This window comes from Crocodylus siamensis, chromosome 1 (genome assembly GCF_052110815.1).
Source record: "Crocodylus siamensis isolate JL-2025a chromosome 1, ASM5211081v1, whole genome shotgun sequence".
Lineage (NCBI taxonomy): Eukaryota > Metazoa > Chordata > Crocodylia > Crocodylidae > Crocodylus > Crocodylus siamensis.
Window position 1 is genome coordinate 1,083,035 of NC_143395.1, and position 14,270 is coordinate 1,097,304.

Below are 14,270 nucleotides of genomic sequence, written 5' to 3' on the forward strand. Positions count from 1 at the left end.
GACAGGCCTACCCTGGGACCGGCCACTGAACTTGCATTTTCTGCCTATCACTGCAGCCTGATCAGCCCTTGGCTCATACAGGACCACAAGCCCTGTGCTGCAGCACTGTCCTTGTCCCAGTGAAGGTAGGTCCTTTAGCTGGGCTCCCTTCTGCAAGCAATGAGATGCTTGCAATTAACTGCAGGGATAATGCTGGCACCGAGACATCCTGCTACCTGATCTGCAGGAAGTTATCTGCTGGCACGGAGGCTTCTGCATCTGCATTGAAACGATGCCCATGAAAGTGGATCCAGCTTTGTAAAAAAACCCAAACCAACAACTTGAGGGGCTGGAGAATTATGAGAAGAATTCACCTCCCCCCTTCCCCCAGTGAAACCATCTCAGCTAGGAGGAAGTCTCTGTTGCAGAGCAGCAAACTCCTGGAAACAAGAGATGCATGAGGACAAAAGTTCATGCAAAATTGCCCAAAATGAAGCATTGCTGAAGCACTCTCTCATGATGAAGTGTTTTTGTGCTTCATGTAATTTCCCTACCGAGGTTTCTTCCCCCCTTCAGGACAAAGAGGCGCTGCAACGGAAACAACATGGAAGCCAAGCAAAAAACCTCACTGTTGTGGACTCGTGTTTCTCTGGGTTAAAATCCATCAAGAGGGATTCTTTAAGCTAAGGAGTCGGAAAGTGGAAAGAGGTCACCTCTGACCTCCCTATAATGAGACTCCATGCTCTAGTGCCTCCAAATGAACAGCAGCCTTGACATTTGGAGAAGCGCGGGAAGTGCCACTTCACTGCCTTACTGATGGGATGGATCGAGGCCTCCCTATTCATTCTGGCTCTGCTTTACGCTTTCTCATAGCAAAAGACTGAGATGAAAAACTCATCGGGAGGAAACTGCACATGGGGAGAACAGAGGAAGGAGCTGTTCTGTGTGATTTAGTGACCGATGGAGGAGGCAGCAAGGTCACCTCTGGAGAGAGCAGCTGGCCAGGAAGGGGGAGCCCTGCCGGCTGCTAAAATGATCCTTGTAATAACAGTTGAAGCAAGTTACTCAGGCTCAGCTGTGTTAGAAGTGAAAGCTCAAAGCAGCTTTGAGCCAAGAAAGCCAAGTACCAGGCAGAAAAGTTTCCTTTCTTTGGCTCAAAGCTGCTAAGCTACACGTATGGGCCACATGATGGTGGCTTTGGTGACGTGCAGACAGGACACGAGGACAGGAAGTGAAAGGCCCCGAGCTAGCTGCACAAGTCCTGTTTGGATGCATGATTTGCAACACCAGCTCCTAACTGGAGGGCTGACTCCAGGGCTGGCCTGGCTGCAGAAGAACAAAAGCATCCAGTGACAGCAGTTTTCATAGAGTTGGGGAAGGAAAATTAATCATGCTTCTTCAGGCATGCACCAAACTGCCGGAAAGGAGACATCTGGATGGAGATGCTAACACGGGGAGATTCAGACATGGCTGGCATTGCTGCCTGAGGCATTGTTTCAGGTCATGATGTCCAAATAAGCTCCCTGTAAAACCAGGGAGTCATCTGCACGACAGCAAAATACCGATTTCCCCAGCATCACAAATCCTGTGTACTGTGGAGGGGACAATATGATGCCTATGGTGCTCGACTGGGCACAGGCTTAACCTCATCCTGCACCTCTGGCTAGGACTGAGCTCTGAACTACAACTTGTCCAGGACACGGCTGCCAATGCTGATGGGTTGAGAAGAGCCTCTTGAGCCTCTGATGGGTTGAGAAGAGCAATGACCATAGACTCATCGAGCTTTATCCTGTTTCACTGCTGAGCAGGCAGGGTTTGGCTCTGGGCTCACACTGGTCATCCCTTTCTAGCACGCTGGGGTATTCTGCCTGCTAGCCCTGTGCCAGGCCTACGGGCCACACTGCCAGCCAGACCCACACAGAGATTGCGATCTTCTCGTACTCTGCACACGGGTGAGGATTCAGGAAGCCCTTACGTGCACAGACCCCACAATGTCATGAAGACATTGCTGATGGGATGGGATGGGATGGGCAGGCAGTGCTAGAGGAGGACTTGCGAAAGGCCTGCAGACAGGTTCACAAAAGCTGCCCCTCAGGCAGCGCCCCAGTCTGTCCATGCCGGAAAGAGCCAGCATGGGACACCAGCCCAGGACCTCTGGTTGTCTGACGTGGCAGATGGTCTCGCACAGCGGTTCTCCCTGTTTTGGACTTGAGTCCCCCTCAGAGAATGCCAGCTCTGAGCTTTCACTGAGTTTTGGAGCCATTCCTCTGATGCAAAGGACTCGGAAAGCCTACGGCAGGTGAAAATATTTTTGACACCCTGGATTCCCATTGGAAATCTCTGAATTTACTTTGTGAAGCCAAGAAGAGTCCCCACCTGCAACAGCTCCTCAGCCTCAGGCTCCTCTGCCTGCAGCCAGGGCGCCAGGAGAGAAGGCGAAGCCACAGCTGCTCCAGCTCCAAACACCGCTGCCAGCACTGCTCGGCACCACAATGGCTACAATTACTGGCACCCGGCTCCGAGCATGGCTCATCTTCAACGAGGCTGCAGGAGTCTGGAAACCACATTAGCTGCCTGAAGAGAGCCAGATCGTGGGACAGCAAGGAAGGACGCGTGGGATCTTAGCATCCGTCTCCCCAACCTGGAATGCAGACTTCAAAGCCTCCTTGGGTGCATCTTAATCGGATCCCTCAGTGTATAAGTGAGGATGCAACTTTCCACCGCAGCGCGCCCAACCTGCCCCAGAGGAGCAATGACCGAGTGCTGCTGCTCACCTGGGCACGCTGCGGCGGGAAACTGCATCAACACTTCTACGCCGACGCATCTGGTCAAAATGCACCCGTGCCCTCGACAGGAGCTCAGTTTGCATGGTGGCAGCAGAGCCAGTGGGGGAAGGCAACACAGCAGGGAAACAACCTGTAGAAGGAGAATTACTCCAGCCAGTTTCGCACTTTTTTTTGCTTCTTGAAACCTGGAGTTGTCTCAAAAAGACAGATCAGGGTGGTCAGGTCTGGTTCTCACCGCACTCTCTGGAAAACCCACAGGTTGCAGTGGTGTGAAGAGCGAGCTTCTCGGACCTCACGAGAAAGGAGCCGTCTGTTTTTATTCCAGCATTTTTGAGATATGCCAGTTAAGTGGGCGATACAAAACCACCTCCCAAACGCAGGGAATGTGAAGCAGCCTCTCTCCAAAGCAATCAGGGCTCATTTCCTCTGGCTTCAGGTTGCTACAATCCTATCCATTCCCTGTGTACCAAGAGGTCTAAGACGTGTAAAAGTTACGACCCACCCTTCTCTCTGGCGTACCCATAACCCCCTTCCCTTCCCATACCCGCAGCCCCTTCTCTTTTCTCCGTTTTCAGCAGACTGCTTGTGGACACGCAAGGAGGTTCAAACGGGCCCAGTCTGTGGCTCACACTGATCCGTGCGCATTTCAACCTCTGAAATCTTAAGGAACATCATACCAGAAGCCTGCGATAAAAACTTTATTGCCGGAGTTGGCAGTGAGCCGGCAGACGTCAGAGCAGCGCTAGCCCGTGACCACACCAGCCAGTGTTGCGAGGCAGCAATAGATCATGGTGGCACTTTCGCATTTCCTGAACGGCGCTCAATCAGAGCTCAGCTCGCAGCCGGCACGTGCATCAGAGCAGTTGGTACTCGAGAAATTTCCAGAGGACTTGGGGCTGAATCATTTAAAAGAACATCATTTAGAAAATGGCAACCTTTGCACAAATACCTGTCCCCGATTTCCCCTCAGCCTGAGACCAAGAGCATGTTCGCACTGAGGCTAGTGGAGTTCAGAGCCAATGCTGCTTCTCCCCCACCTGGCACAGGTGCTGCTAATGCATCCCCCTGGGTTTTACTGGATGGGTCCCACTGAACTACTCAGGCAGCAAAGCGCCAGGGCAGCGCTACAAACACACTGCAGCACGGAGGGCAGGAGCAGCCCACCGTATTCCCGGCTCCCGAACAGGCAGCTGGGCAAACGCAAGCGAAGGGGCTGAACTGCAGCTTACCCCCGCCCCCAAAGCCTGTAGGCTGGGTCTCATATCAGACACTTGTTTCAGCTGGCAGGAAAAGGGGAAAAAGGCTTTTGATGATCCAAGGCCTAGGCTCTACCTCAGGGCAGGACTGCTGAAAACGAAAATCTAAAAACCTTGACAATATGCAGGACGAGGGTCTATATATGCCCTGTCCCCACTGTGTCTGCCAGAACCAAATCCTCCTGCTTTGTGGAGGCGGAAAGATCAGCGCATTACAGCCAACTCCGGAAATCCTGCAGACTCGCAGCTGTTAGGAGAGCGGCTGCCGCAGAGACAACGGGTGGATCTAGGGAGAACCCCCCCCACTACGGACATCCCATCTCCTGCACGAAACTCCAGCATCAGCATATACTTTACAGCGAGGGCACACTGGTTTTCAGCTGGTTGTTTCTCCCCAAGCTGTCTGGCCAGAGCTCATCCTGCACCATCTCCTCCTGGTTCCCAGCCACGCGTGCAAAGTGGAGATGTGGCTGCAGCATCTGTGGCTCAGGGCGTCAGTCCAGCTTTTTCACCATGTACGGCCCTTCCAGCTCGTAGCCGATCTTCCTGTAGTAATCCCTAGTGCCAACACCTGCAAAAACAACACGAGGCAAAGCTCATCAGTCATGGGGCACGCAACACAGAACAGAGCGACTCTCGCCTGTGGGAGACCGAGTGAGCGACACGGCACGGCTCTGCTTTCCTGCAGGACCCCGAACATCCAGGGTCTAGAGGAGCTGGAAATCACTCCCATCAGCTGAGCCATGGCCAGTTACCCACGTTCACCCTGCTGAGCTGGTCGGTGAGGGACCAGCACGGGCAGCCAGGGACCTCTGAACAGGCTGCGTCAGCACAAAGCCAATAATCCAGCACCAGAACAGAAAGGAGAGCAAGGAAAAAATTGTTCAGCCCTAACATCTATGAAAAAAAAATAAAATGCCAAGGTAGGTTTCACCCCAAGCTTTCCCCAGCCTTCTCTTTGGGGCCACGGAGAACCGCGGTGGACCCGTCGCCGTCAGCCTGTTCCCAGACTGCCTGAGGAAGCAGCTTCTGTAAGAAGAGTCGTCACCAGGCCAAAGGCTTCCTAGCACTGGCCCAACGCACGTGCTAATCCAGGCATGAGTGCTAGTCGGGGCGCTGGTTACCAGGGGCCTGGTGCGACTGGTCCATTGCAACGCAGCAATGGAGACGACACACAACGTACTCCTCAAACTGCACGTTTGCAAAATGTCCCCGGCTGACCATCTCTACTGGGTCTGGGGCAGGTGCTCCAGACAGTCAGTTGAGGCAACACCTCTCCCCCGGCTAGGGCAGCAGGGTGCCCCCAGCTGGAGGGAGACAGACACCTTAGGGGGACCCAGTGGCGTGACTACCACTCGTTATGCTCCGGCATGACGCCAGCCAGTGGCTGCCCAAGACCTCTGGAAAGTGGCTCCTCTCCAGGCAAGAGGCTCAGTCCTCGGGGCCAATTCCTAAGCCTGCCTACAAGGGACAAACGTGCCGCTGCACCCTGGCACCTGATGCTAAGGCACGTGGTTGCCACCACTTTCACACGGGCCTTACTGCAAGTGCCAGCCAAGGGGAGCCAGGTGCCTAAATCCCTTGGTCTCTCAGATTCCAGCTGCCAGGACATCCAGACTCAGGTGGGCACCGACTCGTGCGCCAGATGGACAACGCTCAACTTTCTGGGGGTGCAGCCATTCTCCCAGGTTTCTGCACAGTCTCGCACCTACCTCTTCCCTGGAGATGGGGGGGCAGCAGTGGTAAGCAGAGCAAGGAGGGGTTACAAGAGCAGCCACTGCATGCGCCCAGCAGCCAGGAGCTCGGGTCAGCCCAAGTTTAACAACAATGAAGAGACAAGCTCTTGAGAGGAAGAGGCCCGGCTGCAGGCAGCAGCACCAAGAGCTGAAGAGCTCCACACTCGGTAGTCTCCATTCAAGGCCTCCCAGAAACGCCAGCTCCACTTCAAACGCACGAGAGGGCTCTGCAGCTGCGATCCGACTTCCTCCCCAGGAGGGGAGGCTCTCCAATGCCATTGTTCCTAGCCAGGCTCTTCCCCCGCCTTCCTCCCTTAATTAGATCGCGTGGAGCCGACTCCAGGACAAGCCTGACCCTGGTGGCTTTTAGATAACATCCTGCAGAGGGACAGGCCTGCTACAGGAGAGCGCCGTGCTCCCCGCCTCGCTCTAATTACCCGCAGATGCAGACATTAGTCACAGACTGCAGGTGGGAGGAGGATCTCCACGCTGCAGCAGCATCATCCAGCCGGAGGAAACGCACCGCTCTGTTTAAAGGAACCTGCCGCACTGAGCTCAACCCCCACCCCCCGGTTAGCTCCTGGAAGCTGCAGCCCCTCCACGTCAGTTCACACTCCTGGAGTCAGCTGCATCAATCCCCAGACACAGCAACCCTCCTGCCCCACACATGCAGTACTGACAGCAAGGCTCCTGGAACCACATGAATGCTTTGAGCAGTTCATTAAGCTCTTGGGTCCTGATGTACGACAGCACGGCAGGATGCTCTCCCCGTGTGTCCTAGAGAGAAGCTGTAAGATTCACGCCAAGACTGTGCAAAAGCAATATGCCCACTAATCCCAGGTGCTAAGCCTGTGACACCTTGCGCCGGTGTCTCAGAGGTGCTGAGCGGTGGCAGCTGCAATTACGTGCCTCTAAAAAAAAAAAAAAAATCACAGACAAAAAGAGGTGCTGGCTGAGCCCAGCCCAGAAGCCAGGCACTGCTGCACTCCTTCCTCCAGCCCGTGCTGGCCCATGAAAGCAGCCTGCTCTCTTCTCACATTTCTCATTTTGCGGGGCTGCACCCAGAAATCCTGGAGCTACTCAGTAAACTAGTGCCAGGCTGACTCTCCCTTGCTGGAGGGCAGTGGGTTCAAATCATGACCAAGTGTCGCTGCAGCCTGGCTGGCCTGCTGCCCACGGTGGCATTGCAGACGATCGGGCTTGCCGTGGAAGCCTTTTGTTCAGAGGCAACAATTACCTCCACAGAGCCGTGTCCTTCAACGGGAAAAGCTCTTCTGAAATGGATGCGGAAAGCAGCACACGGAAGGGGAGCAACTCCTCTGCTCCTTCCTCCAGGGATCAGATGCCAAGTGTTAGGAGCCTGTGTGCAGATGCACAGGGTGTGGACAGATCAAACAACCATCCTAATTTAAAGGGAGAGGGACTTTCTGCACATTGAGCTGGTTTGGTGCAACTGTGTGCTCTCCTGCAGCAAACAGAAGCTAATCACAGTCATTTGGTTGCTCTTTCCTTTGGGTAAACTGCCCTGACTTATCTTGCACTTGCTGCGAGACAGAAGGGACGTACAAAGCAGTAACAGTGCATCAGCATGCTTGTGCTCACGAGCAGTAAGTCCCTCCCCACTTCCACTCAGTGCAATTGTTTCACCTGTCCAGACCTAAAATTATCCTAGTCAATAATCCAAAGAATGGGTGTCTGGCGAAGCATGTCAGAGAAACCACAGCACACTCAGAGGTAGGGACTGAGATCAGAGCAGTGCATATGGGGAAAAACCCAGTGCCAGATTAAGGAGCATGAAGTGAGCACTAAGTAAAAGTGAGCACAAAGCCAAATACAGGACCCTCTCTCTACACAAATGAGAAGCTTAAAAGTAAAAGCAGGTGAACAGTGTGACAGGCGTCGGGAGGTTAACACAGAAGGCACTCCCAACGAGGAGCAAGGGGCAAATCAGGGGGACACTAACAGCTGCCAATGACCTATACCGGACGGAAAAGTGACGTCACAGCCACAGGGAAGCAGCGCTATGCTTGGCAGACCCTACCGTATCTAATGTAATAGTGTCACGGTGTAGACAACCATAGGGGAGCCTCTGCAGGGGTGTGCATTTTAAGTCACAAGAATACAAATCTTCCTGCTCTATTACTGTCTGTCTGGTCAGGAGAAGGATGACGAATGTGCAAGGGTAAAAAAACAAAACAGCTTAGACAGTGCATAAGGCCCCTGGCACACATTCATGTAAAGGAGCCACAGGATCTGATCCTTGATCCCAGCAAGCATGCTTACTACCAGGCCACATGCGCATGGCAGGAGGCATGATTCTGGGACCGGATCCCAACTCCGCCCTTTCTACTTGCTAGTGATGGGATCATGAGTCTGGGATCCTTCTGTACTGGTAAGTTGAAAGCTGGGTGCCTGCAGTTCCAGGGCTAGGGCAGACGATCGGACCCTGGTGCAGTCCTGGGCTAGAGACAGGAATCAGTTGATTGTCAGCCCTGACCCAAACTTGCTCCATGTTCAATTTAAGGTGCCAGAAAAACCACCCATGAATATGTTCTACGTTATACGAAGAACATTTTTATGGCTGGTTTGCCATTTTATGGCACCTTTTAAAAGGTGTGCACATGTAACACCCTTGCTATTTATGTCATAATTAACATATTAATTGTGGCATAGATGTAACACACAGAGGGTGCCTAATAGTCCCGTCACTCCAGATCATGCTCTAATATTGATCCTCTTCAGCAGAATATAGTCTAGGATAACCTGTAAGTAAGAATCAAAGATGGGACTGCAAAAATATTTTTTGGAACATGCACATTTCATTGGATTTGCTGGGTTGGGTTTCCAAAGCAGGGCTGAATTACTCACAGGACTTGGCTTTGAAACAAGCCCTGCTCCGTGTAGCTGAACCCGATTCAAATGGCTGAGAGAGTTCAGACCGAAGCAACATTAATGCCCACAATACTGATGTCTCTGGGTTAATACAGTCCAGTCTCCAAGAACCAGCGCTCTGTACGACACAGGTGGGGCACGAACATCGTCCTGAAAACCTCTACCAGGCTTGGCACAGCACACGGCCGGTTGTTTCCTAAACAATTTAACACAGGGTAAGAACATCTTCCCACCAGGCGCATCTCCACGCTGGCTCCCCACAGCAAACAGAGCTATAGTTAAAAGTTCTTAAAGGAACGAGGTGGCCCTGTGCCTGCTGGGAACAACATGACCCAGGTATGTCAGGACAACCATCAAAGGTTGCAGTGCAGGGAAGGAGGGGCAGAGGCAGTGCTGGGAGTGGCAAACAAGTAATAGGGACAAAGGGGTCACGAAAACTAATCCAAGTAAAGGGATAAGAAACTGTAGCCCCTGTTTAGATCATGCTTAACACAGTCCGTGGATCATTTCTTGTCTCACAATTGCCTGCTCAAGTTCATTTTTAAAGTTTTGTTGTCTAAGAGCAGCCACTCCCAAGGCCAGTGAAGGACAAGAACGTATACCCGGCTCAGACACCGTGGTATTAAGCACAGCATAACCAACCAGAGAACAGACTGAAAAGGGCAGAAAACATCAAGTCCTAAACTTTCCCTGGCTGGTAGATAAGGCAAAGAGGCAGCCCAATTTATACTTCAACTCAGTGAAAAGGAAGCGTAGAGAAAGGTGGAAAACCGGTCTAATTACACATATCCGCAGCCCGACAGTGCCCTTTTCTGCCCAAAATGACCATCTATTCTTTTGATTCAATCCTGCCACACAGAACCATCGTTTGCCCTCCTGAAAACTGCTACCACGTGCCCCAAGCCTCCTTTCCTTCAAGCTAAAGGAGACCTGCCTCTCGCAGCCTTTCCTCATCCAACCTGCCTTCCAGCTGCCTTATTTCTGTTGCCTGCCTCTGGCCTCTCTCCAGCTACTCCACATCCTCCTGAAAGCACGCACCACAAAACGGCTCGCTGTTCTCTGAGGCCTCCCCGGCACCGAGAGGAGCGGCACTGTCACCTCCCTGCTTTACAGCTCACACTTCTGTCGAGGCTGCCCACAATTACATTTGTCTCGTTTGCTACTGCAGCACATCGATGACTCGCATTGAGTCTGCAATCCACCAAAACCCCCGGGGATCGCTGTCGGCCACACTGCGGCCCAGCCGGTTGCATCTGGCATTCTTCCCCAGGTGTAGCACCTTGCACTTATCCATACTGGGCTGTCTCGAGTCTAGCTGTCCAATCTATAAAGATCCTGTTGAAATCTACTCCTCTCCCGCAGAGGGTCTGCAATCCTTCCCAGCTCTGTGTCATCTGCAAACTTCATCAGGGAACTCTCTATTTTGGCATCTAAATCATTACTAAACATGTTAAACAGCACCAGACACAAAACAGACCCCTGTGGAAACTCAATTGAAACCTCCTGCCATTCTGACATTAATCCATTTATAATTATCCTTTGCTTGCCATTAGACCCAATTATGTATCCACCTTAGTAATTTTATCCACCCCACGTTTCTCCCATCTACTTATGACAATGTCGTGTTCGACTACATCAAAAGCCTTACTGAAGTCCAAGTGTACTTATGTACATGTTTCTTTTACTCACCCAACTCATTAACTTGCTAAAGGAGATCAAAGAACGGTCCAGCCAGCTTTATGCAAGAATTAAAATCTCTACCGATGGAGAGGTTCAACATGCATCTCACAGCTCCTATCTAAATATTTCTTTAAAGCATTCAATGGCATCTGCTTCCACAGGAACAATGAGATGGTGAAACTCAGTTCAGGGGGGTGAAGGGGATACTGCAAGCCATTAATGTGCCCCAAAGAACTTTAATAATGGGGAAACCCCTGCTATAAGTTTTTTGTAAAAAAAAATTACTTCCTCATTACTAAGTCCGTTGACTTCTGCACAAACCCAAGAAAGATGTGAGAACTCCCCAAGGTCCCCCACTACAGACCCTTAACCCAACACCACTAAGCTGAGAAGATGCCTGAACAGTTCCTGTGATTCATGCAGACGCTGCCTGAATCACAGAACAGTCGCATCATTTCTTCCAGAGCCCCCCAAAATTCACCTAGTCTCAGCAATATATGCATCTTGAAGCTTCCCCACTTTGACAGGAGCGGATGAGGCTGCTCCATGCACATCAAGCAGGTGTGTTTCTGCGTTTGCTGCAGGCTGCGGAGCCACGTACAGGCCTCTTCCTGCAAGGGTCTGACACGCTGCCTTTGCTACACTGCAACCTCTGATGGTTCATTCAGAAAAGCCGACAGAAGGAACCACAGCACGACTTCACCCTCACATGGGCAAACCCTGCTGAAAACAAGGCACCAGTACACAGTGACGGGCAGAGAGAACTGGCAGGGGCTCTGGAGGCCGGTCTCGTCACCAGCAGAACAAATAACCAACCGTCAGGACTCAAGAGAAGGAAGTGAGGACTAAATAAGGTAAGAACCCCAAGCGTGACATCCCAGACCGACACACCAGGAACTTCCCGAGTCAGAGGAGAAGCTTGCTACATCAAAAAATCAGTGAACCCAGCAGCTGCTCGCCATGGGACTCTGGGCTGTTCCCCAACAAAACCAGATTTTCAGAACTCAAGGCAGCAACACTGCTGGATTTAGAAGCATTAAAGCCGCCTCCAATACTCACACCTCGATACAGGACTGCAAATAAAGCAAATAGCTCAAACGGAACAGCGAACTCGTGACAACTCCTGAGAAGCTAACGAAGTTATCAGTCTAAAGCTCTTATTGGGAACAGCCTCTTACTCTTGCAAATAATGTTAACCAAGTCAAGGAAGTCAGTGGAAGTGTCCAGCTGAGTACGGTTTGGACGATCTGGCCCCAAGCGCGTATCAGCAATAAGAACGCACGTAACTGAGCCACGCCACTCTGCTCTTGGCCTGTACCCGTCTTTGACAGCTCTCATACCAACTGCCCAGAGGATTTTAGTTCCTATGAAGCCACGCTTGGGACCAGGGAGGCTTTTTACCCCAGGGTCAGATCAGCACAGAGCATGGGGGGTTTTGTGTTCTTCTACAGCAGGGTATGGCTCTTTCGAGTGGCAGGTCACTGATGGTACTCGCCCCCCCTCTATCTGGGGCAGGTTCAGTGCTTCTGGTGCCTTTGGGCGATATGCCTTGAGGCTGTGTGACAGGGCTCGTGGTGCGGTTTTAGGAATAGGTTAGACTAGGATTTGTATGGGATAGTTTGGATCAGGACAATCCTGCCTTCAGAAGGGGGCTGGACTAGATGACCTCTGGAGGTCCCTTCCAGCCCTATTTTTCTACAAGTCTATGAAAGCACCGGGCAAAAAGTTGTCAAGTCCCTGGTCATTCTTATCTAAAATGAAGTACCTCCATTTAAAATCTGCAAAGAAAGAAGAGCTTGAACAGACTACAGTAACTCCTGGGACCGCTGCATTGTGAGAAACTCCTGGTAAAATATTGGCTTAGATTCTTCTCAACCAACTGCTCTTGCACTTGCTGCATGACATGGCAAGATCTCAGTGCTGTTTTACAGCAAGCTGGGGCAGAGCAGACATGATTTCTGGTGTGCGACAGATCAAGAGAAATGTCGGAAGCACAACTGCAATCTTCATGTGGCTTTGACTGATATCAGCAAAGACGTGGATAGTCGGTCAGGTCTCTGGAGCCTGCTGGACAGGCTCAGGCGCCCTGAAAAGATCCTCGCTGTCTTGCATCAATCCCATGAAAGACCGCAGGGCAGAGTAGGTGTTGACAATGACCCTTCTGTGCCTTTCCCCGTCTCCCGTGGAGCGAAACAAGGCTCTGTTCTGGGACCAACCATTTGCTTGGTTCCCTTCGGCACCTCTGGAGATAACAGCTGCTATATCCTCAGTGGTGAGATATTAAGATCCTGCACCTCTGGACACTCAAGTTGTGGGAGGTTGTGAGCAAGACTGAAAAAAATCTCTGCCCCCACTCTGCAAGCTGCCCTACGCAGGTGAGTATGCATTCATGGCCTGTTGCAAACAGGCCTTGCAGATCTGTCTTAGCGACGCCGCAGCAGCTGCAGACAGCTCCAGGCTCACATTTAGGTTAATGGAGTTACATGTCAGTAAGAAACCTCTGGCTACGGTTCCAATCTGATTGCCAGAGAACCATCCTGCCAAGCTCAGCAACAGAAAACACGAGGGAACGGCCGACCTGACGCCGCTGAGGTGGGCATGGGAAAGTCAGCTGAACTGCTGCTGTGCCTGCAAGATGATGGATTAAACAAAGCTGCAGCAGAGGCTGTGAGCACAGCCCCTTCTCCTGAACTTCACCACCAGACCAGGCAGTGTTCACACTGCTGCCTTTCATCTGGAAGGAAGCCGCACGTGAAGAAACAAAAATCAATCAGTAGCACGCAACCACAGAGAGTAAACAACAGCGCGAGCGTGGAGGAGGTGAAACAGCATTAGCAAAACCCGCTCAGCAATGCTGAACTGGGAAAAAAATAAAATAAATGGAAGCCACTGCAAGCCACCGAATACAAGTCAGAGAGCTTTGATGCTGCGGCTAGTTATTAAATTAAAACGTAGGATAAATATCCCTAAATGAACCATGAAAAACAATTTTTAAAACACATTTTGGGCAAAAATTTTAATGCACTCAAGTCACTTAAAAGCCACCCTTGAAACTGGATAGTAACCACTCTCCGCTACCTCGTGCTGCAAGACCTGACAGAAGATGCCCATCAGCAATCCCAAATTCGGCATGCTCGAGAACAAGACGTACTGGGGGCCCCATACAGAAATTTCCAACTACTGACATTTTCTGTGCCTTCTCTTCATTTCTCAGACCTTGAACTTCGAAACAAGACCCACAACTGCACAGACAGGTCTCCTGGCTCAAGGTGAGGAGGTGGGCAACGGCAGCCGCGCCCTGGCAAGCTGAGCGAGGGGCTGGCTCGATTCCCAAACTCGGCCCCTGACCCTGGGAACGTCATTTATTCTAAGCATCAGTGCTCTCATTTGTGAAGTGGCAGAAAGGCACTTTGAGGTCTATGGATGATTATGCCAAATTTTGGTATCGCTAGCGAGCGGACAATAAACCCCCGCAGCAAAGGAAGGGTATACTCCATATCTGTTCTCCTAGACGGGATGTGTGTGGGTGAAAGTGCACAGCTAGCAAGGAGGGAAAGCTCTGGCAGGTCATTCATGGATTTTCCAATCTATACTTCAACAAAACAAAAACTTAAATGATCGGGATTGTCATCAATGGCATTTAGAAAAAAATACACTGAGTAAAAACTAATGACAGAATTAATGAGAGAACTTTGGAGCAGTCAATTTTTGGGGTGTCATTAGCACGCAGTAGATGCACTCATTACACTTGCTCACTTGCCATTTAAAAAACAGCTCAGAAGCACCACGGAGCCTCCAGATGGTGAGATTACATCTCATTGATCTCATAATGCAGCAGCAATATTTCATTAGCGACTACGAGCCCCTCCCGCTCCCAGCAGCGAGAACCAACTTTTGCAGGGAGAAGAGTCACCACAGCAAACTGGGAGCTTAATTTTGGC

The 14,270-nt window shown here is 51.3% G+C and overlaps 1 protein-coding gene across 2 annotated transcripts in view; it reads right to left on the reverse strand.

The window, feature by feature from the left end:
• Positions 1–3,447: 3,447 nt before the first annotated feature.
• The window catches only part of ELP3 (elongator acetyltransferase complex subunit 3), a 122,538-nt gene continuing 111,715 nt past the window's right edge, over positions 3,448–14,270 (reverse strand). Inside the window, exons 15-16 of one of the 2 annotated variants that reach the window (XR_016438802.1) lie at positions 4,379–4,592; positions 3,448–3,661 (exon numbers count right to left, since the gene is read on the reverse strand). Coding sequence is in view for 1 of the 2 variants with exons in the window: in XM_090024682.1 (XP_089880808.1) it covers positions 4,516–4,592 (77 nt within the window). In the remaining variant the exon portion in view is untranslated. Of the gene's footprint in view, positions 4,593–14,270 lie in introns of both variants that reach the window. The other variant, XM_090024682.1, reaches the window with a different exon arrangement.